Genomic DNA, 24,510 nt, shown 5'->3' with positions numbered 1-24,510 from the left:
ATGTGGGAGGGTGAGGTCATACAATCATATGTGGGAGGGTGAGGCCATACAATCATATGTGGGAGGGTGAGGCCATACAATCATATGTGGGAGGGTGAGGTCATACTATCATATGGGGGAGGGTGAGGCCATACAATCATATGTGGGAGGGTGAGGCCATACAATCATATGTGGGAGGGTGAGGCCATACAATCATATGTGGGAGGGTGAGGTCATACAATCATATGTGGGAGGGTGAGGCCATACAATCATATGTGGGAGGGTGAGGCCATACAATCATATGTGGGAGGATGAGGCCATACAACCATATGTGGGAGGGGGGTGGTGAAGCCACACAATCATATGTGGGAGGGTGAGGCCATACAATCATATGTGGGAGGGTGAGGCCATACAATCATATGTGGGAGGGTGAGGCCATACAATCATATGTGGGAGGGTGAGGCCATACAATCATGTGTGGGAGGGTGAGGACCTACAATCATATGTGGGAGGGTGAGGCCATACAATCATATGTGGGAGGGTGAGACCATACAATCATATGTGGGAGGGTGAGGTCATACAATCATATGTGGGAGGGTGAGGCCATACAATCATATGTGGGAGGGTGAGGTCATACAATCATATGTGGGAGGGTGAGGCCATACAATTATATGTGGGAGGAGGGTAAGGCCATACAATCATATGTGGGAGGGTGAGGCCATACAATCATATGTGGGAGGGTGAGGTCATACAATCATATATGGGAGGGTGAGGTCCTACAATCATATGTGGGAGGGTGAGGCCATACAATCATATGTGGGAGGGTGAGGTCATACAATCATATGTGGGAGGGTGAGGACCTACAATCATATGTGGGAGGGTGAGGCCATACAATCATATGTGGGAGGGTGAGGTCATACAATCATATGTGGGAGGGTGAGGCCATACAATCATATGTGGGAGGGTGAGGCCATACAATCATATGTGGGAGGGTGAGGTCATACAATCATATGTGGGAGGGTGAGGCCATACAATCATATGTGGGAGGGTGAGGCCATACAATCATATGTGGGAGGGTGAGGCCATACTATCATATGTAGGAGGGGGAGATGCCATACAACCATATGTGGGGGGGGGGGTGAGGGCATACAATCATATGTGGGAGGGTGAGGCCATACAATCATATGTGGGAGGGGGGTGGTCATAGACTGAGGTTGTCACATAGACTGAGGTTGTCATAGACTGAGGTTGTCATAGACTGAGGTTGTCATAGACTGAGGTTGTCATAGACTGGGGTTGTCACATAGACTGAGATTATCATTGAGGTTGTCATAGACTGAGGTTGTCAGACATACGTTATTTTTCTGCTTCGTGTGCTCCAACCAACAGCCTCAATAACTCAGCCTCTTACCAAAATCCTTTGATACCTCTGCGTTACCACCAGCAGTTACCATCAAAATATCATTTTTATTTTGGCCATAAAACGCGTCAACTCGATCAAATACCTGGCCAGCCCTCGACCCTATTTCCTGCCTGTGTTGGTTTCGTGATCAGCGCTAATTGTGTTAGGTCGAGCTGGCGGGCCAGGGCGGCTGTTGACGGAGGTGACGGCCCCCACAACACAATCAAATCCTCCCGCAGTTATTGCGTTATCTTTCAATTTTCTTGCTGCACCCGCCGCGCTACGGGGCTATCAATACCCCGGCTCTTAATGAAACAATCACACGGGGGCTGGAACTGGGACCCCCGCCCCTCCCACACCTAACTTCTGGAACCCTGCAGACTCACGGATATAAAAATTGTATCAAGAGCTAAATTAGTTTGGTCAACAATAAAGCTGAGTCGTTCTACCACACGAAGCGATTAGCCGACCATAGCGGGGACGGCAAGCTCCTGGTTACAGGGTAGGAAGACAGGCATGCGGTAGTTAAGGCTTGGTTTGGTCAGACGGTGTTGCTACATGCAGGAGGCTACAGGCTACCTGACGGAGGCTACATGCTAGCTGACACCCGCTGGTGGGGCGGATACCAATATGAACCACGGGATCCTGGAGTCAAGCAAACGCCGACGTTATCGCCTTATCTCTACATCGCTTATTCTAATTGATCGATTGACTGGGATTGTTTTTTTTTGTCACGTTTGCGGATGCAAATGGCCACACAGGGAGTGTTGCTGTTCTACCACAGCAATGTTGTGTACATCATAGTGCTGGTTTGTCGAGGTCCAGTGTCTAGAGGTCCAGTGTCTAGAGATCCAGTCCATAGTCCGGTGTCTATAGGTCCAGTGACTAGAGGTCAAGTGTCTAGAGGTCCAGTCTATAGTCCGGTGTCTATAGGTCCAGTGACTAGAGGTCAAGTGTCTAGAGGTCCAGTGTCTAGAGGTCCAGTGTCTAGAGGTCGAGTGTCTAGAGGTCCAGTGTCTAGAGGTCCAGTGTCTAGAGGTCCAGTGTCTAGAGGTCCAGTGTCTAGAGGTCAAGTGTCTAGAGGTCCAGTGTCTAGAGGTCCAGTGTCTAGAGGTCAAGTGTCTAGAGGTCTAGTGTCTACAGGTCCAGTGTCTACAGGTCCAGTCTATAGTCCGGTGTCTAGAGGTCGAGTGTCTAGAGGTCCAGTGTCTAGAGGTCCAGTGTCTACAGGTCCAGTGTCTACAGGTCCAGTCTATAGTCCGGTGTCTAGAGGTCGAGTGTCTAGAGGTCCAGTGTCTAGAGGTCCAGTCTCCAGTGTCTAGAGGTCCAGTCTCCAGTGTCTAGAGGTCCAGTCTCCAGTGTCTAGAGGTCAAGTGTTTAGAGGGCACGTAAAAAAAGCTTGTAGGTCGAATACCAATGTGTAGAATACTCATGTCGAGGTGCTCAAAAGTTCCCAAATCCCACAGTCCGATATCCTAAATTTCCATGTCCAAAATTATTATGCCCGAAATTCCCATTTCTAAAGTTCCAATGTCCGAATTTCCCATGCCCCAAATTCCCATGTATGAAATTCCCCTGTCCAAATGCCTCATGTCCAAATGTCCCATGTCCAAATGTTCTCTGTCTAGGGTCCAATTCTAAATGTACCAGGTCTAGGGTCCCATGTCCAAATGTCCCATGTCCAAATGTCCCATGTCCAAATGTCCCATGTCCAAATGTCCCATGTCCAAATGTCCCATGTCTAGGGTCCCATGTCCAAATGTCCCATGTCCAAATGTCCCATGTCCAAATGTCCCATGTCTAGGGTCCCATGTCCAAATGTCCCATGTCCAAATGTCCCATGTCCAAATGTCCCATGTCCAAATGTTCCATGTCCAAATGTCCCATGTCCAAATGTCCCATGTCCAAATGTCCCATGTCCAAATGTCCCATGTCCAAATGTCCCATGTCCAAATGTCCCATGTCCAAATGTCCCATGTCCAAATGTCCCATGTCCAAATGTCCCATGTCCAAATGTCCCATGTCCAAATGTCCCATGTCTAGGGTCCCATGTCCAAATGTCCCATGTCCAAATGTCCCATGTCCAAATGTCCCATGTCCAAATGTCCCATGTCCAAATGTTCCATGTCCAAATGTCCCATGTCCAAATGTCCCATGTCTAGGGTCCCATGTCCAAATGTCCCATGTCCAAATGTCCCATGTCCAAATGTCCCATGTCTAGGGTCCCATGTCCAAATGTCCCATGTCCAAATGTCCCATGTCCAAATGTCCCATGTCCAAATGTTCCATGTCCAAATGTCCCATGTCCAAATGTCCCATGTCCAAATGTCCCATGTCCAAATGTCCCATGTCCAAATGTCCCATGTCTAGGGTCCCATGTCCAAATGTCCCATGTCCAAATGTCCCATGTCCAAATGTCCCATGTCCAAATGTTCCATGTCCAAATGTCCCATGTCCAAATGTCCCATGTCCAAATGTTCCATGTCCAAATGTCCCATGTCCAAATGTCCCATGTCTAGGGTCCCATGTCCAAATGTCCCATGTCCAAATGTCCCATGTCCAAATGTCCCATGTCTAGGGTCCCATGTCCAAATGTCCCATGTCCAAATGTCCCATGTCCAAATGTCCCATGTCCAAATGTCCCATGTCCAAATGTTCCATGTCCAAATGTCCCATGTCCAAATGTCCCATGTCCAAATGTCCCATGTCCAAATGTCCCATGTCCAAATGTTCTATGTCCAAATGTCCCATGTCCAAATGTCCCATGTCCAAATGTCCCATGTCCAAATGTCCCATGTCCAAATGTCCCATGTCTAGGGTCCCATGTCCAAATGTCCCATGTCCAAATGTCCCATGTCCAAATGTCCCATGTCCAAATGTCCCATGTCCAAATGTTCCATGTCCAAATGTCCCATGTCCAAATGTCCCATGTCTAGGGTCCCATGTCCAAATGTCCCATGTCCAAATGTCCCATGTCCAAATGTCCCATGTCCAAATGTCCCATGTCCAAATGTCCCATGTCCAAATGTCCCATGTCCAAATGTCCCATGTCCAAATGTCCCATGTCCAAATGTCCCATGTCCAAATGTCCCATGTCCAAATGTCCCATGTCCAAATGTCCCATGCCCAAATTTCCCATGCCTTAACTGTATCACTTTGCGGGTACTTTAAAAGTGAATGTTTTTCTAGAAAAGACAAGGAACAAAAAACCCAATGGATACGTGTAACGATTCACATCCTTGTGTGTTATGCCACACTGTCTGTTATCTGGGATCACTAGACTAAATGTGACCGCTTATCTACGTGTCGCTACATTTACATAATCAGTGAGAGATTTTTTTTTGGGGGGTGGGGGGGATGACTCAAACTCTTCAATTGTTTGTGAGAAAAAACATCAGTTAGTGTCAGACTTGCTGTGTTTCTAGTAACACCATTATGTGTCTGACTGGTGTATTTAGCGTACCACCATTAGGTGTCTGACTGGTGTGTTTCTATTAACACCATTAGGTCTCTAGTGTATTTAGCTTACTAGGTGCCTGACTAGTGTGTTTCTAGTAACATCATTAGGTGATTGACTGTTGTTTTTAGAGTAACACCATTAGGTGTCTGACTGGTGTATTTAGCGTACCACCATTAGGTGTCTGGTGTATTTAACTTACCACCATTAGGTGTCTGGTGTATTTAGCATACCACCATAAGGTGTCTGGTGTATTTAGCATACCACCATAAGGTGTCTGGTGTATTTAGCGTACCACCATTAGGTGTCTGAGTGGTGTATTTAGCTTACCACCATTAGGTGTCTGAGTGGTGTATTTAGCGTACCATCATTAGGTGTCTGAGTGGTGTATTTAGCGTACCATCATTAGGTGTCTGTTGTATTTAGCGTACCACCATTAGGTGTCTGTTGTATTTAGCGTACCACCATTAAGTGTCTGGTGTATTTAGCATACCACCATTAGGTGTCTGGTGTATTTAGCATACCACCATTAGGTGTCTGGTGTATTTAGCGTACCACCATTAGGTGTTGAAATAAAACTTCCGTGAAACAAAAGACAAAATCAATCGCATCATGTTTCCTGTGTACTGGTTACATGCATACACCTGTAGAAATACAACCAGATAGGAATATCTAGCTGTATAATTAAAGCAGGTTAATTAAAATACAACGTTGCAGAAAGTTCGAGAAATAAATAAAGCGAACATATTTTATTTTATTTTCCCTTTTATTATGTATATTTTCACTGTTACTAATTACATAATAATGATACAAGAGACGATGTAAGAGGGCTGAATACAGATATGTAAGCGGAGGAGTCTTACAACATATGTCAACGACATGTACGGCCGCTGTTGTACCGAGTAAAAATTATAAAATAACGAGGCTGTCGCACGATTAGAAAATAACACGAACAAACACGGCCCTGAAATAACGACAGACACTTGAAGAATGAAGCTTATTTTCAATCTACGCTGTTTCATCTTGTAAATTTAGAAATCTCTGACGTCACTGGTATATTTTTTTTTCTCTGCATGCACCCAACAAAGAATTAATTAAAATTAATTAGAGCAGTCTGCAAATAAACTAGAAGTGTTTTTGGGACTGTTGGTTGGGTGAAGTAGGAGGTGTCTCAAGAAAACATGGCGGACTGTTGATGTTCGTTGGTCACTTCAAAGGTTGCGGCGTATTGTACGGGCTCCGGTTTCATCATTCGATTACACTGACATCTATTTCTAGAACATTCGACTTCTACTTGCAGCTAGACTGGTTAAACAATGGTTCTCAGATTAGAGCAAAGACCCCGTAAAGTAGTAAACATCGGGTTCGAAGATCTCAAACAGTCATACTGATGTACATTTTGAGTGTATTGATTTCAAAATAGATGTTAACTTTTTACAGTTGCTGTTTACTTTAAAGTGTTGACATTGTATGTTTGTGTATTTGTGTGGGTGGGTGTTAACTTTACCGACTGGTTTAACCATGCCCAGTTCTTCTTCGTTCTTCGAATTTTATTGTAAAATTGGAGGGAATTTCCTCCAACACATTTAAGTATTACATATCACATGTTATGCGCTATGTAGTCCGATGTCACTTTCTAACCATAAGGTTAAATGTCACTGTTAGGTTAAATGTCACGGTAAGGCTAAATGTCTAAAAATATTGAATATTGTATGTAAATAATTCCACCTTACTTCACCGCTGTCGCTAGGTTTGAAGTTTGTAATTATACTCAGTCGTCAGGCAATCGGTGCTGATTAGCCATTTATCGTGGGCAGTCGATGCTGATTAGCCATCTATCTTGGGCAGTCGGTGGTGATTAGCCATCTATCGTGGGCAGTCGGTGCTGATTAGCCATCTATCTTGGGCAGTCGGTGCTGATTAGCCATCTATCGTGGGCAGTCGGTGCTGATTAGCCATCTATCTTGGGCAGTCGGTGCTGATTAGCCATCTATCGTGGACAGGCGGTGCTGATTAGCCATCTATCGTGGGCAGCCGGTGATGATTAGCCATCTATCTTGGGCAGTCAGTGCTGATTAGCCATCTATCGTGGGCAGTCGGTGCTGATTAGCCATCTATCGTGGGCAGCCGGTGATGATTAGCCATCTATCTTGGGCAGTCAGTGCTGATTAGCCATCTATCGTGGGCAGTCAGTGCTGATTAGCCATCTATCGTGGGCAGTCGGTGCTGATTAGCCATCTATCGTGGACAGTCAGTGCTGATTAGGGATCTATCGTGGGCAGTCGGTGCTGATTAGCCATCTATCGTGGGCAGCCGGTGATGATTAGCCATCTATCTTGGGCAGTCAGTGCTGATTAGCCATCTATCGTGGGCAGTCAGTGCTGATTAGCCATCTATCGTGGGCAGTCGGTGGTGATTAGCCATGTATCGGGGGCAGTCGGTGGTGATTAGCCATCTATCGTGGGCAGTCGGTGGTGATTAGCCATCTATCGTGGGCAGTCGGTGCTGATTAGCCATTTATCGTGGGCAGTCGGTGGTGATTAGCCATCTATCGTGGGCAGTCGGTGGTGATTAGCCATCTATCGTAGGCAGTCGGTGATGATTAGCCATCTATCGTGGGCAGTCGGTGCTGATTAGCCAAGTATAACCAGTTAAGTTTGAGACTAGGATTAAAAATGTGCTTTCTTTTGTGCTTGATTAATCACACTCGACTTACCGCGAGCAACAAACAGAAACTTTTCAAGTCAAAACTTTTGTGTCTAGCCAGCCTGGCTTAGTTAGCCTGGCTAAGTTAGCCACACAAGGTTTTCCTACGAATTCAAACCATTGTTGCAAAAATTTTATGACATCCTCGACACAAAACTAATAAAAACAAATCAATGACAGAAAAAATCGATAGCAGCCACGGATAAAATATCAATTCAGTTCAATATTAACTTGATGAGGGTTAATTATCAAACTTCCCGCATGGGAATTAGTAATTAAAACTGTCCTTTACACGATTAAAATAAAGCAGAAATTGTAAGAGTCGATCATTTGAAGTTTGACGTATGAATAAGTTATGAAAACTTTTCTTGGTCAGGCATGAGTGAATTCTGTGGGGGTGGGGGGGGGGGGGTGGTTTGTAAGAAATCCAGGTGGATCAATAGTGTAGATGGGAGGTGAGTAAATGGTGGATAGAGTAATGGTTATAAACTGGATTGGTTATAAAGAATATTGGTTATAAAGAGGATTGGTTATAAGCTGGATTGGTTATAAAGAGGATTGGTTATAAACTGGATTGGTTATAAAGAATATTGGTTATTAAGAGGATTGGTTATAAGCTGGATTGGTTATAAGCTGGATTGGTTATAAAGAGGATTGGTTATAAAGAGGATTGATTATAAAGAGGATTGGTTATAAGCTGGATTGGTTATAAAGAGGATTGGTTATAAGCTGGATTGGTTATAAGCTGGATTGATTATAAAGAATATTGGTTATAAAGAGGATTGGTTATAAACTGGATTGGTTATAAAGAATATTGGTTATAAACTGTATTGGTTATAAAGCGGAATGGCAATATACCGTTAATAACAAAAATATTCCAGGCTGGACATTTTCTTTAATCTAAACTTTGTACCGGTTTATGTGGGTTTAAAGGAATGTTCTAGATTTTCTAACGCTGGGAGATGTTCTAATGGTCGGATACGATGCGAGTATACACCCACCCACCTATTTATATATATATATATATATATATATATATATATATATATATATATATATATATATATATATATATATATATATATGTATATCTATCCACGTAGTGCGTGTGAGCATTGTGTATGGTATGTGTGTGTAGGCATGTGAGTCTGTGTGTGTATGTGTGTGTGTATGTGTGTAGTCACTGTAAATCTGTGTATATTTAAATATAAACCTATCCTTGCTGAAGATTACAGACATGGTGTGGTCTATGTGTGCCATGACTGACCTAATGTGACCACACCAAGGAAATCAGAGCGTAGAGCTTGCCATCCCCAGCGAAACCGATGCGCCAAGGGAATGAACCCACGGACAAAACATCGACTCAACCAGACGTAGTTGGAGTTATGGTTACTGAAGTGTAATTCTGCTCATCGGAGCGGAGAATTGAAAACCTTAAACCGTATTTTGGTGATTTTCTACAACAGATTCCATTTGACTGAAAATTACTTAATCTTTTATTTTCTACAAGATATTCCATTTGACTGAAAATAAGTTAATCTTTTAAAGTACGACTTCAGTTTTACACTACACCTACGTATGAAAATGACTACCTAGTAGGCCCCACACAATTAGGGTAACTCTAACTAGTGAAGGGGTCGTCCGTAAATGACGTGACCGTCCTAGGGGAGGGATAGGGGGGGGATAGGGGGGGGGTCGTAATTTTGCGACGATGTGTGATGAGAGACGAGAGGGAGGAGGTTCAGATAGTTCGACGTCACACTTTTGCAATTAAAAAAGTAATGTCAGAAATAGCATTAGAAACTGAATTTTAGTCTTTATTTCGCGTTTCAAAAAAAAATTAAACTACGGTTTTAGGGAGGTGGTTGTAGGGGGAGGTATTGTGTCATTTTACGTGGTGGGGGGGGGGGGTTCACTTTTTGTGAAGAAATGTAACGGTGGGAAGGGGGTGGGAATGAGGGAGGTAAAACTTGTCCAGAAAAAGTACATAAAAATAGTAAAAAAATGATAGTTTTAGGCAAAGCTGACGTCTTCGACACAAAATTCTTAGTAATTTAATAAATTAAACCTACAGCACGATATATATATATATATATATATATATATATATATATATATATATATATATATATATATATATATTTACAAATCGGCCCCGTCAAAACGGCCCCTTTAATATGACCCCGTCAAATCAACCCCCGACAAAACGACCCAGTCAAAATAGCCCCGTGAAAAGGGCCCCGACTTATTGGCTCCCGTGAAATGGGCTCCCGTCATAATGACTCGCGACATATAGGCTCCCGACAAATGGGTTCCCGATATTTAGACTCCCGACAAATGGACCCCCGACATATTGGCCCCCGACAAAATGACTCAGGACATATCGGCTCTAGACAAATGAATTATATGACCACTATTGGCATAAAAATAACATTTGTCCTACCTGCAAACCACTCTAACCTCATTTAAATGCCTGTATGAAATCACGGGAGCCTATTTGTCGGGAGCATATAAAACGGGGTCCATATGTCACTGGCCCTTTTAACGGGGTCAATTTGACGGGTTTCTTATGTCGGGGCCGTCAATTTGACGGGTTTCTTATGTCGGGGCCGATTTGTCGGGGTCGTTTTGACGGTGCCGTTTTGTCACTGGTCGTTTTGACGCCGCACGACAATATCCTTTCAAACAAAATATATTTTAGAAGTGTCATAGAAGGCCGCAAGTCAACAAAACACTTGTGTCATACGCTGAGAAAATTATTACGTTATCAAACGTTCATCAAACGTGGTCACCTGCCGTAAAAGTAAATAATCAGTGCCATTAGAACAGTGCGGCTACATCAAAAGGTTGGACTCAATGTCCACCTGAGTGCCAAAACACGGAGATAAACAAACTGTTGGGTCAAGTTCACTGTACCGCATCGTGACACGTGACTTTTACCTGCGTGTCTAATCGCCGCGGTGGTTAAAACGTTAGATCACTCGGTGGTAAACAAACCATTTCTATAGATTCGTAACGATCACCATTGAAAATACCTGCGTGTCAAGATTATGTAACAGCCGGTCTAGAATTTTACCACCTGGTTATTTGTGATCAGCTAATGTAGGCACCTGATTTTAAACAATTTAATTTTTTTTTAAAACTTATTGTGCATTTACGGAAATTGACACTTTTTAAAAAATAAATTACCTCTCGACAATAAAAAGTTTTTTAAAAGCTTAATGTCCCTTTTGGTAGTTTAATGGATTGATGCTACTGTTAATGATGTTTTATAAAGGAAACGCTGAAATCATAATCCCGACAACTGTTAAGACTATATTTAGACCAGCAGTACCTCATCGATATTCAACAATTTTTGTCAGACAGCATATCATGTTTCAGACCTTGTTATTCTTATTCTTTTTGACGTCCAGAATTTCTATGTAAATCACAACACTCACTAAATTTAGAAACCAGTATGTTCATCTTTCTAATAAAGTCGCATAAATGTATTTATATTTCACAACCTACCATTCCCCCCCCCCCCCCCGTCCCCTTGTTTTCTCCCCAAATATATATCGATGCTCGAATTGTTTTTGAAAAGTGATTACCTAAATGAGTCAAATAATATTTCACTTTGTGTTATGATTTTCATGATCTGTAGTAATTAAACATACTCAATTAACGTTATAAACAAAAGACATACGAATAAAGGCGAACAATTATTTTAAAAGATTTTTATTCATTTTAAAAGTTCAGAACATAAAAAAGGGTATAATAGTTCTAAGACAACAAATCAAGTTAATTATTGAACTTGCATGAATTATATTTTTAAATATTTACACTTTTGCACTAGTTTCAAAAGAGGTAATGTATCGCATGTTTTTTTATTATTATGACCAAGCAGAATTATAATGTTGTCTATTAAAATCAGAAGTCACAGTAATATTCTATTCTTAAAATGTATTATTTTTGTAAAAATCTATTAGATGTATAACACAGAGAAAACAGACAAGAAATATCAAAGTCAAATGATCAAATTTAGTTAACATAAAAACACAGTAAATAATACAAATAATCTTTATTATTTTATCATCAAATAAAATCAATATACATATTTAGAAAAGAAAAACGCATTGCAATATTTACAAAAATAGTTTTACTTAGTTTAATTTTTAACTGCGTACGTTCACAATAATAAAGTTAGATTAATTAACACCTTAATATACTTTATCGTGCCTTTATTTTAAAATTTCTATAAGTTTGGATCAATGGTAAAATATTTACATTCATTTATTTTCTTTAAAGTATTTACAGTTTGCTTTTTCCAATCGTATCTTAATTTGCAATACAATTTATTTATTGATTTACATATTAAATCATACAAAAACCATCATGTGCAACGAGGTCTGCTTTTTTTCCGGGCAAAAACAGCGAATTCTATTTGTTACATGAAAAAGAAATCGGAACTTATAAGTTCTTTAATATCTTCCAATGTAGTTCCCTGAACTCCAAATTCATTAGAATCGATAGATTTAACTACATCACAAGATTTGGAATCGCTTGATTCATGGGGTACATTCAAACTATATGGTCTACTGGGTGTATCTAGAACATTTGAATTGAATGGAATATCGTGAATGTTACTAAAGTCAAAACTGGTTGTATTGCGAGTATTTTTATTGACTTCAACAGTTCTCAAGTCATCTGTTGGTTTTGGGTCATCAAAATTTAACAAACCATAGTCACGTGGTGTTTTCGACACAGCAACGCTTCGGGAGTCACGTGGTGGTTTGGTAAGATCAAAAGAAAATAAATTGTTAGATGTTTTTATTCCATTGCAGGTCATCATAACATTGTGTCCAGGTGCAATGGTAGCAAAAGATGATTCACGTGGTAAAAAGCTGGTAGAAGAAGAAGGCTTTACTTGAGAGTTATGAACTTGTCTGTGGTTTTGGATGCCACGTAAAGTGTTTGTTACTGGAGTTTTCACCCTGTCGGCCTGGTTATGTAAAGTGAAGTCAACACTTGGTAAAACGTTAGAGGTTTGAGAGACCGTTGTATCAGGAACATGAACATCTTTAGATTGTTTGCCAGTGACCAGTGAGATATTTGCAGTTTGTTGCAGCGTTGCTATGTTTTGTTCATTCAACTGCTTTATTAAAGTATCGTATCGTTTGACTGATCTTTTTGCTACAGCCACTGGCCGGTTGACCTTTGGTAGGATGCTGCTCTGTTGTATGTTTTGAAATCCAACATTTTGTGAAAGTTGAGTATTGCTTGGTTTAATCGAACTGGTTGTAACCATCATATCTCTACTGTTGTTGGGTATAGGCGAGTGTGGCATCATTTGAGGAAATATCCCCGAAATGTTTTCTTTACCGCCCATTTGGTTAAAACTGTTATTAGAGGCATACGTTGATTGCGGCACGGCGTAAGTTTTCATCGAAGTCAGCATGCCATTGGGTTGTACAGTTTGGGGTGTCTTGCTACTGCATTGTATTCCAGATGGTTTGGTTTGAAAACTCATTGGTGGTTGCGTGTGTACTTGACCATATGTTGTTGAAGAACTGGGGTGATGGTACATTTGAGAGTTGCCCATATGACCATATGTTGTTGAAGAACTTAGGAGCTGGTACATTTGAGAGTTGACGATCTGAGGTGGTCGTATGGCCAACTCTGGGTGAGATTTACAGTGGTCGACCATCATCATGAGTTTAGAAAGGAAAAGATTGGATGTTTCAAGGACATCCACAACAGTTTCATCCCTGTTTTCACGTTCAAAGGTTTTCGGCAAAAACATTTTCAGCTTGTTGATATCTTCATCAATGCCTCTACGCCTTTCTCGCTCCTAAGAATTAGAAGAAAAAAATACTATTCGTTAATAGTGTGTTACATCTTTATACAATATATAATTAAGAAATAAAAACAGAAAATGCATGATTACTGCAAAATATTCGCCGCATTGAAATTATTTTCGGATTTATGAAATAATCTTGATCAGTGGAATGGGGAACGTTTATTTTATACTTGTATTACAATGTGTGTGATACAGTGATCTCTCACACTTGTATATGAAAGTCATACATTAATCTCATTCCAGTGTAAACGTGCAATTTGGAACCTAACGGTCAATACCACAAAACTAATAGTGATCGTAGTATTAAAGTATAATACGGTCAAAAAAGTGACAAATCACAATGCAGCATTAAATTTACTTTAAAAAAAACATCAAGTGAAAATTAAGATTCATTAAAATATTTAAACTTACCTTGATATTCAACTTGTTTCGCCTGACTCTATAAGCATTGAGACCCGAGTTGTCTTTACTTTCATTGTTTTCAGCGTCTGAGCCATCAGATTCACAACCCAATGGTTCCTTTACAGGCCGTGAGTTATCCATGGCAAGATTGGTAGATGATAAACTTTCAAAGCGATGGGATATTTACTTGAAAATATTTGAATCAGAAATGTCCAAATCAGCTCGAGAACTAGCTGTAGACTGACCTGGAGTAGCCGATGTGACGTCTTATATTGTACATCTCTAAGACCCGCCCCCTGCAGTGTCAAACACGACGTGAACAATGGACTCGTTACGGTCCGATGACGTAATCGCCTTTGTCCGCAAATAGATCAAGCGTGAGTAAGACCTGATCTATGATCTACGATTGGCTGTTCTTACATTTTGGAAAAAATACCTTTGGAAATGACGACGTGATAATTCACGCCGCAGTGGCAAGTAGACTAATGTTTTATGTTTGATCTATGTTTCACCCCAACACCTCATTCTAATCTTAACCCATCATCACAAAAAATGCGACACACCCTGCCTACCCCATGACATGACGTTACACCTCAGTTTACTACAGCTTAATAATTTAAATTTATTGTTTTTAAGCGTGTGATATCTTTTAAATATATGTTCTGAGCTTGAACAACATTTAGTTTATTGATCAATGTTTGGTACAAATTAAATTACTTAACATTCAAGGTAAGTCTAAAAATTAAGTTTGTTGCAGTACTTTTAAATAACTAAAAATGTAACACCTCACATTCAACCCCCCCCCCCTACCTCCTTCACACATTTTCACAAATGTCTGAAGCCTCTCCTCCCAACCCTACTACTGAAGAATTGGATATAAATTATAAACGGTTATTCAAAAGATTGTAAGTTGGAGAGATCCTAGTATATAAACGCTTGTTTTATACTTATAATTCTTGTTTATTTCGCTTTTAAAATCTAATTGAATATAAAAATCTAAATTCAGAAAAAAATATCTTAATTATTCTTTGTCAATACTTGCACCATGGGAACATAATGTTACTAACACTATCTAATTGTTAAAAACATTTTCAAGTAATAAAGTATTAAATGCATGCTTCAAAACCATTAAAATCTTAGTCTGATATACATATAACGATATGCTTGTCTTTTCAAACAAAATATATTTTAGAAGTGTCATAGAAGGCCGCAAGTCAACAAAATACTCGTGTCATACACTGAGAAAATTATTACATCATCAAACGTTCATCACGTGGTCACCTGCCGTAAAGGTAAATAAATCAGTGCCATTAGAACAGTGCGGCTACATCAAAAGGTTGGACTCAATGTCCACCTGAGTGCCAAAACACGGAGATAAACAAACTGTTGGGTCAAGTTCACTGGACCGCATCGTGACACGTGACTTTTACCTGCGTGTCTAATCGCCGCGGTGGTTAAAACGTTAGATCACTCGGAAGTAAACAAACCATTTCTATAGGTTCGTAACGATCACCATTGAAATTACCTGCGTGTCAAGATTATGTAACAGCGGGTCTATAATTGTACCTCCTGGTTATTTGTGATCAGCTAATGTAGGCATCTGATTTTAAACGTTTTTAATTATTTTTTTCACTCATTGTGCATTTACGGCAATTGGCATTTAAAAAAAAAACTACCTCTCGGAAATAAAAGTTGTTTTTTTAAAAGCTTACTATATGTGTTGGTAGTTTAATGGACTGATGCTATTGTTAGTGATGATGTTTAAAGGAAACGCTGAAATCATAAGCCCCACAACTGTTAAGACTAAATTTAGACCAGCAGTACCTCATCGATAATTGACAAGTTGTATCAGACAGCAGATCATGTTTCAAACCTTGTTATTATTATTCCTTTTTTACTTCCAGAATTTTTATGTTAATCACAACACTCACTAAATTTAGAAACCAGTAAGTACATCTTTCCGAATAATGTCGCATAAATGTATTCATTTTACCACAATCAACCACCAACCCCCCCTCCCCCCATCCATTTTTCTCCCATATACCATACCATTTTTGAGAAACATAATATACATCGATACTCAAATTTGTTTTGAGCATTATTAGTACCTAATCGAATAAATAATATTTCACTCTTTTGTTTTGTTTTTCATGATCTGTATTAATTAAACGATGCACTGTCAAAACGGCCTTATATATATGGAGAACGTAGGATACCCTGAGTTACCCACTGACGCCACTGCCTATGAATGGACATTTTCTGACCTCTCCCCCCTCCTCCCATATGGCAAAGTCCTATTGTGCTGAACCCTTGTGCTAATCTTAACAACCAAAAGACAATCACTCAAGGTTTTTAATCTCCACGAAATAATTGCTTCTTTTCGTAAAGGTTTCAAATTTGAAACGTTTTGCAATCACAGAACGGGTCACTCTACACTCAAAATCTTTAAACTTTCATGACGTCAGCAAGATGTAATTCGTTTATTTCTTAACGAAGGTTTTGCAAAATTTGGAAACAAATTATTTTATTTTGACTTCAATGTCAAACCACACTATCATGTTGTATAGAAAATATTTGACTAAACACAACAACAATAACAACAGCAGCAAAGTGAAATCATAACGAAAACTTTCAAGGACAAATATCAACTACATGACGAAAAGAACTCGCACATAGAAAAAATACATTTCAAATAGAAATCACAAGAGGAAATGTCAATACGAACTTATTAGGAGACATTTCAAAATAGACCTTTATATCTTGAGACATTCATAGCTTCAAATTAGCCCTTCATTTCTTGAGATATTCAGAGCGTCAAATTAGCCCTTCATTTCTTGAGATATTCATAGCTTCAAATTAGCCCTTCATTTCTTGAGACATTCATAGCTTCAAATTAGCCCTTCATTTCTTGAGATATTCATAGCTTCAAATTAGCCCTTCATTTCTTGAGATATTCATAGCTTCAAATTAGCCCTTCATTTCTTGAGATATTCATAGCTTCAAATTAGCCCTTCATTTCTTGAGATATTCATAGCTTCAAATTAGCCCTTCATATCTTGAGATATTCATAGCTTTAGCACTCCACATCTTTACTTACTTATAACTGTAACCATTCAAACCTTGATACATTCAAATCTGTTCACCCTTAAGCCGTTCATAACTGTAGCGCATAAAGCATTAAGATATTCATAACTGTGCCCCTTCAACTTACTTCAAGTCAGTGGCGTAGCGAGGTCGGGTGTCACCCGGTGCGGCACTTAATGGTGTCACCCCCCCCCCCCCCCAGAGGCATAGAGACCCTTCCCAGGGACAAACTTTCAAATTTTCGATTTGCACCCCCCCCCCCCCCCCCCCTCAAACTTTCGATTTGCACCCCCCTCGAGTTTTCAATTTGCACCCCCCCCCCTCAAACTTTTGATTTGCACCCCCCCCTCGAGTTTTCGATTTGCAACCCCCCCTCAAATTTTCGATTTGCACCCCCCCCCCTCGAGTTTTTCTCTATATATTTTGCTATTTTTTGCCTTGGTGTCACCCCCCTAAATGGTGTCACCCGGTGCGGTCCGCACCCCCCGCCCCCCCCTCGCTACGCCCCTGCTTCAAGTGATTGCATATTCATATCTGTAGCCCTTCAAGATTTGCATATTCATAGCTGTAGCCCTACAGCATTTGCATATTTATAACTAGCCCTTCAAGCATTTGCATATTTATAACTGTATCACTTCAACTTACTTCAAGTCTTTGCATATTCATAACTGTAGCCCATAAAGCATTAACACAATCATAACTGTAGCCCTCCAAATCTCTGACACATTTCAACAACTGGGACACGGGTATAAACCAAGTTTGGTTTCCAACTAGTAGCTTAATTAACTCGCCTAATTTAATTGTTGACAACTTTGTGTTCGCCAGCTAAAAAAGCGGAAGTGACGTCCTATGGCTGCCCCACACGCTCCCCAAACATGTGCGAGAATTGTGGGAAATTCACCGGGTTTTAGTTTAATTTTGTAGTCACAGTATCAAAACATCCCGTGTTCAAAAGGCTCGTTACTATTTTCAGAATTAAGATTTCATGTTGTAAATATAGGTGTATATTTGGGAAAAAAATCGCTTATGTGTTCGAAAAAAACCCACAAAAAAAACCCATGATTATTTGAGTAATTAAATAAATTAAATTTTTACATTTTCGTTAATTATAAAACTGGGAGAAAGCGCAGGCAATTAAAATTACAGCAAGGTCTAGAATCATAGATTTTAGCTGTACTCCAGTTAAGGGGAAGCTATAGTAAAACAAGATGTTGGAAAATAGCGAATTGCCTCCCTTGTATAAAACTAGGTGTGTGATGGATAACGTTGCTATCTCAATAGTTATATATATATATACATACACACACACAAACACACACACACATAAATATATATATATATATATATATATATATATATATATATATATATATATATATATATATATATATATTGTATATTATATAATATATACTAAGTATTATTTTTTAAAATTTCTGTGATTCTAAAGCAATTTTCTAAAATCCGATACATCTTCAGATATCCTGAGAAGTATTTCTTTAAAATATCAAGTTAACAATCAAGTTAACAAACATTAAGTTAACAATCATCAAGTTGACAAAGACAATGAACAGAAATAAACAACATGAGATTTGCAGGTATTGACTGTTTTTTAATGTCGAGTTGAGAGGTACCAACAGATGGGAACATGCTGGTTCACGCTGGTAACTGGCTTATACCTTTTTATGATCATTAGAATACCTTACTTGATGATCACTAGCATACCTTTGTTTGACGCATTATTTAGCGTGATACACAACAAAGAGACGCGTTATGACCCTATCAACTCTTAAACAAAGATTTTGACCCTTTGACCAAAGAGCTTTGTAATCTCGAGACAATGGGTGAGAGTAAAAGATAGGGGGAGGGGGGGGGGGGGGTACCATTAGACCCTTTAAAATAAGCGAGCATTTAATTTAAAAAGGCGTAGAGCCCTTTAAGCATGAAGGTATTTTACATCTCACATAGTTAATTGTGTCACCTCCAACATTAGTAGCTAAATAATTAATTTTATTAATTGTTAAATTAATACTTAATCTGTAGGGTACTTGTTTAATTATAATGTAAGAGTTCTTTTTACCGCTCCACTTAATTATTGTGATGAAGAAGTGAATCTTTGGATTAGGGAGTTAAATGATCTATCAACTTAAATTAATTAGCAGTAATCCAGATGTTAATTGGCACTTAAATTAATTAGCAGTAATCCAGATGTTAATTGGCACTTCAATTAATTATCAGTTATTAAGATATTAATTGGCACTTCAATTAATTATCAGTTGTTAAGATGTTAATTGGCGCCTCCACTGGTCAGCCCCAGCTGTTTTCTAAACTTGACCACCTGGTTGTATGTGGTCAACAATTGCGATGGCGGGACCTCGACAGCCATGTACTTGCACCTGTACCTGCCGGAGGGGATAGGGGATTAGTCATTTACCTGCGGCAGGGGACAGGGAATCAATCATGTACCTGCGGCAGGGAATGGGGGATTAGTCATTTACCTGCGGCAGGGAATGGAGGATTAGTCGTGTACCTGCGGCAGGGAATGGGGGATTAGTCGTGTACCTGCAGCAGGGAATGGAGGATTAGTCATGTACCTGCGCAAGGGATAGGGGATTAGTCATATACCTGCGACAGGAGACAAGGAATTAGTCATGTACCTGCGGCAGGGGTAGGGGATTAGTAATGTACCTGCGACAGGAGACAAGGAATAAGTCATATACCTGCGGCAGGGGTAGGGGATTAGTCATGTATCTGCGGCAGGGGGTAGGGGATTAGTCATGTACCTGCGCAGGGGATAGGGGATTAGTCATGTACCTGCGACAGGAGACAAGGAATTAGTCATGTACCTGCGGCAGGGGTAGGGGATTAGTCAAGTATTTGCGGCAGGGGGTAGGGGATTAGTCATGTACCTGCGGCAGGGGGTAGGGGATTAGTCATGTATCTGCGGCAGGGGTAGGGGATTAGTCATGTATCTACCTTTACCTGCGGCAGGAGACAGCCACATGGACCTGTTTTTGTTAGACCACAAAGCCACACAACAAAGTGAGACCACAGTCAGACCACAAAACCAGAGCACCACCTGGACCACCGACCTGTAATCATTAACACAGTCCTTGTAGGACTTCAAATCGTAGGTGATGACATCAAGGTGGACCAGCTGGACGTCCACCATGTTCTCCCGCACTAGACCGTAGGTAAACACGTCTTCTAGACGGAAAAATCTGCAGGAACAAATTCACTGGCAACTCAAGTCTACAATACATAACGTATCACAATCAATAATTCACTGGCTACTCAAGTCTACAATACATAATGTATCACAATCATAGCCAGCAATCCTGACTTAGGCAATCAACAACCACACAAGCAATCATGTGCAGCAGCTTCACCAACCAACATCAACAACAACCACACAAAACAACGACAATACAATCATATCAACCAACATCATAAAAAAACAACAACAATATAAGCAGCAACCACACAAAACAACACCAATACAATCATATTAACCAACATCAGCAAAAAAAAAAAACCCACACCAGCCAACATAAGCAACAACCACATTTACAGCCTTAGAAACAACCGAACGTACCCGCAACCCCCCCCCCCCCACTACAAGCGACTCACATGGAAGCTCACAAAACCCACAAACTCCCACACCCTCACACACATCCGTTCGCAACCAGCAAAATCACCTACACATATACCACACCCACCCCTACCACACCCACTCCTACCACACCCACACCCACTCTTACCACACCCACTCCTACCACACCCACACCCACTCTTACCACACCCACTCCTACCACACCCACACCCACACCCACTCCTACCACACCCACACCCACTCCTACCCCACCCACACCTACCCCACCCACCCCTACCACACCCACCCACTCCTACCCCACCCACTCATACCACACCCACTCCTACCACATCCACCCTACCACACCCACACCCACTCCCACCACAGCCACCCCTACCACACCCACTCCTACCCCACCCACCCACACAACCCGGTACCTGACTGTCTTGGACACCTCATAGATCTCGTCAATGAGGTCCAGTGTTGGCACAACAAAGAACCCACTGCAGAAGTTGGGGTAGTTCTTGCCCGCGTACTCCTCCACCCCCACCCGGTACTTGCCATCTCGGAATACCCGGGGGTGGTAGTTCAGGAACCCGTACACAGTTCTGTACATAAAGTGTATAATACTTCACATGTGTGTGTGTACGGCGAAAGGTTTGTTACACAGTTGTGTACACATCATATTACACATAACAACACGGACTTACCTTTTATGTTTGGGCACGAGAGGTAAAAAGAAGTCGAAAAATTTGTAAACATCTAAGAAAACGTCATCGTCTATTTTTAGAATGAGCTTGATGTTTTTACAGTAGAGCCGTGTCCATCTGTAGCCCATGATGGTCTTGTAGGTCAAGTTGTGGTAGTGGTCATAGAACTGGCCCTGTGGATGTAGGTCAAAGGTCACTGGTTTTGTGGATGTAGGTCAATTGTCATTGTTCTTGTGGATGTAGGTCAATGGTCGATAGTCTTGTGAATGTAGGTCAATGGTAGATAGTCTTGTGAATGTAGGTCAATGGCCAATGGTCTTGCAGATGTAGGTCAAAAGTCACTGGTGTTGCGAATGTGGGTCAATGGAAAAAGGTCTTGTAGATGTAGGTCAATAGGCACTGGCCTTGTGTATGTAGGTCAATGGTCACTGGCCTTGTGTATGTAGGTCAATGGTCACTAGTCTTGTGAATGTAGGTCAATGGTCACTGGTATTTTGAATGTAGGTCAATGGTCACTGGTCTTATGAATGTAGGTCAATGGTCACTGGTTTTGTGAATGTAAGTCAATGGTCACTAGTCTTGTAAATGTAGGTCAATGGTCACTGGTATTTTGAATGTAGATGAATGGTAATTGGCTCCGTGAATTATACGGGTATAAGGAACACATACAAACAAATTGAAGCGGTGTGTGTGATTATTTTCAAAGTTGTGAATGTGTGTCTTGACGTATGTATGTGTGCGGTTTTGTATGAAAACAGTGAAAGAGTGTACATGTCCTGATGATGTTTTACATGTAACATATCCCTGTACTGATGATGTTTTACCTGTAACATATCCCTGTACTGATGGTATTTTAACTGTAACATATCCTTGTACTGATGATGTTTTACCTGTAACATATCCCTGTACTGATGATGTTTTACCTGTAACATATCCCTGTACTGATGATATTTTACCTGTAACATATCCATGTACTGATGATGTTTTACCTGTAACATATCCCTGTACTGATGATGTTTTACCTGTAACATATCCCTGTACTGATGATGTTTTACCTGTAACATATCCCTGTACTGATGATGTTTTACCTGTAACATATCCCTGTACTGATGATGTTTTACCTGTAACATATCCCTGTACTGATGATGTTTTACCTGTAACATATCCCTGTACTGATGATGTTTTACCTGTAACATATCCCTGTACTGATGATGTTTTACCTGTAACATATCCCTGTACGGATGATGTTTTACCTGTCTGTACTGATGATGTTTACCTGTAACATATCCCTGTACGGATGATGTTTTACCTGTCTGTACTGATGATGTTTTACCTGTAACATATCCCTGTACTGATGATGTTTTACCTGTAACATATCCCTGTACTGATGATGTTTTACCTGTAACATATCCCTGTACTGATGATGTTTTAACTGTAACATCTCTCTGTACTGATGATGTTTTACCTGTAACATATCCCTGTACTGAAGTTTTACCTGTAACATATCCCTGTACTGAAGTTTTACCTGTAACATATCCCTGTACTGATGATGTTTTACCTGTAACATATCCCTGTACTGATGATGTTTTACCTGTAACATATCCCTGTACGGATGATGCTTTACCTGTCTGTACTGATGATGTTTTATCTGTAACATATCTCTGTACTGATGATGTTTTACCTGTAACATATCCCTGTACTGATGATGTTTTACCTGTAACATATCCCTGTACGGATGATGTTTTACCTGTCTGTACTGATGATGTTTTACCTGTCTGTACTGATGATGTTTTATCTGTAACATATCCATGTACTGATGATGTTTTACCTGTAACATATCCCTGTACGGATGATGTTTTACCTGTCTGTACTGATGATGTTTTACCTGTAACATATCCCTGTACTGATGATGTTTTACCTGTAACATATCCCTGTACTGATGATGTTTTACCTGTAACATATCCCTGTACTGATGATGTTTTAACTGTAACATCTCTCTGTACTGATGATGTTTTACCTGTAACATATCCCTGTACTGAAGTTTTACCTGTAACATATCCCTGTACTGAAGTTTTACCTGTAACATATCCCTGTACTGATGATGTTTTACCTGTAACATATCCCTGTACTGATGATGTTTTACCTGTAACATATCCCTGTACTGATGATGTTTTACCTGTAACATATCCCTGTACTGATGATGTTTTACCTGTAACATATCCCTGTACTGATGATGTTTTACCTGTAACATATCCCTGTACTGATGATGTTTTACCTGTAACATATCCCTGTACGGATGATGTTTTACCTGTAACATATCCCTGTACTGATGATGTTTTACCTGTAACATATCCCTGTACTGATGATGTTCCCGCTCAATGTTGGCTTGCAAGATGTCGTCCTTCGTCCGACCCACGAGAAATACACTCTAGACACCAAGTAGACACAATTTACATATTACACGCTAGATACAAATTAGACACAATTTACATATTACACGCGAGATACAAATTAGACACAATTTACACAATACACTCTAGACACAAATTAGACACAATTTACACAATACACTCTAGACACAAATTAGACAAAATTTACACATTACACTCTAGACACAAATTAGACAAAATTTACACATTACACTCTAGACACAAATTAGACAAAATTTACACATTACACTCTAGACACAAATTAGACAAAATTTAGAAACAAATTAGACATATTCGATACAAATTAGACACAGTTTACACATTAGACTTTAGACACAAATTAGACAAAAATTAGAAACAAATTAGACATATTAGATACACTTTAGACACAATTTACACATTACACTCTTGACACAAATTAGAAAAAAATTTAAACAAATGAGACATATTCGATACAAATTAGACACAGTTTACACATTAGACTCTAGACATTAAAAAAAAAAGATTAAAATGCTTTATTATCATTCTGTTCTCGCTTCTGTGATGACGTCACGTGACCTACCTTAATTTTGGACGGTGATCGCGTGACCCATCTTGATTCTGTGACGACATCAAGTGACTCACCTTGATTGTGTGACATCATCACGTGACCCATCTTGATCCTGTACGGACATCACGTGACTCACCTTGATCCTGTAAGACTGTGTACTAGCATACAGCCCGTAGATCTCCCTTAATATTCTCCTTTTGTACATGTTGGCCACGCTAGTACGGACATCACGTGACTCACCTTGATTCTGTACGGACATCACGTGACTCACCTTGATCCTGTAGGGCTGTGTACTAGCGTACAGCCCGTAGATCTCCCTTAATATTCTCCTGTTGTACATGTTGGCCACGCTAGTACGGA

At 40.2% G+C, this 24,510-nt stretch overlaps 2 protein-coding genes across 4 annotated transcripts; one reads left to right on the top strand and one right to left on the bottom strand.

Moving 5' to 3' along the window:
- Positions 1-2,130: 2,130 nt before the first annotated feature.
- Positions 2,131-2,703, top strand: LOC131955307 (uncharacterized). Its single transcript, XM_059319388.1, has one exon. It carries the CDS (start codon positions 2,131-2,133, stop codon positions 2,701-2,703), a length of 573 nt encoding a protein of 190 aa, XP_059175371.1.
- A 15,820-nt stretch (positions 2,704-18,523) lies between these two features.
- LOC131955349 (beta-1,3-galactosyltransferase 5-like) lies at positions 18,524-24,499 on the bottom strand. 3 transcript variants are annotated; one of them, XM_059319460.1, is made up of 6 exons: positions 24,422-24,499; positions 23,513-23,599; positions 21,172-21,344; positions 20,899-21,069; positions 19,962-20,090; positions 18,524-19,271 (listed from the first exon to the last, which is right to left on the bottom strand). In XM_059319460.1, the coding sequence occupies exons 1-6, from the start codon at positions 24,488-24,490 to the stop codon at positions 19,157-19,159; spliced, it is 744 nt and encodes a 247-aa protein (XP_059175443.1). In that variant the 5' UTR covers positions 24,491-24,499; the 3' UTR covers positions 18,524-19,156. The 3 variants fall into 3 exon arrangements, with proteins under 3 accessions (XP_059175443.1, XP_059175444.1, XP_059175445.1); XM_059319461.1 differs by lacking the exon at positions 24,422-24,499 and adding an exon at positions 24,287-24,364; XM_059319462.1 differs by lacking the exons at positions 23,513-23,599; positions 24,422-24,499 and adding an exon at positions 21,996-22,018.
- Between the last annotated feature and the right edge of the window lie 11 nt (positions 24,500-24,510).

The sequence above is a fragment of the Physella acuta genome, unplaced genomic scaffold (genome assembly GCF_028476545.2).
Source record: "Physella acuta isolate Inbredline_101_S28 unplaced genomic scaffold, ASM2847654v3 ptg001063l, whole genome shotgun sequence".
Lineage (NCBI taxonomy): Eukaryota > Metazoa > Mollusca > Gastropoda > Physidae > Physella > Physella acuta.
The sequence above is the reverse complement of the archived record's forward strand: the minus strand, read 5'-3'. Positions and strand labels throughout refer to the sequence as shown.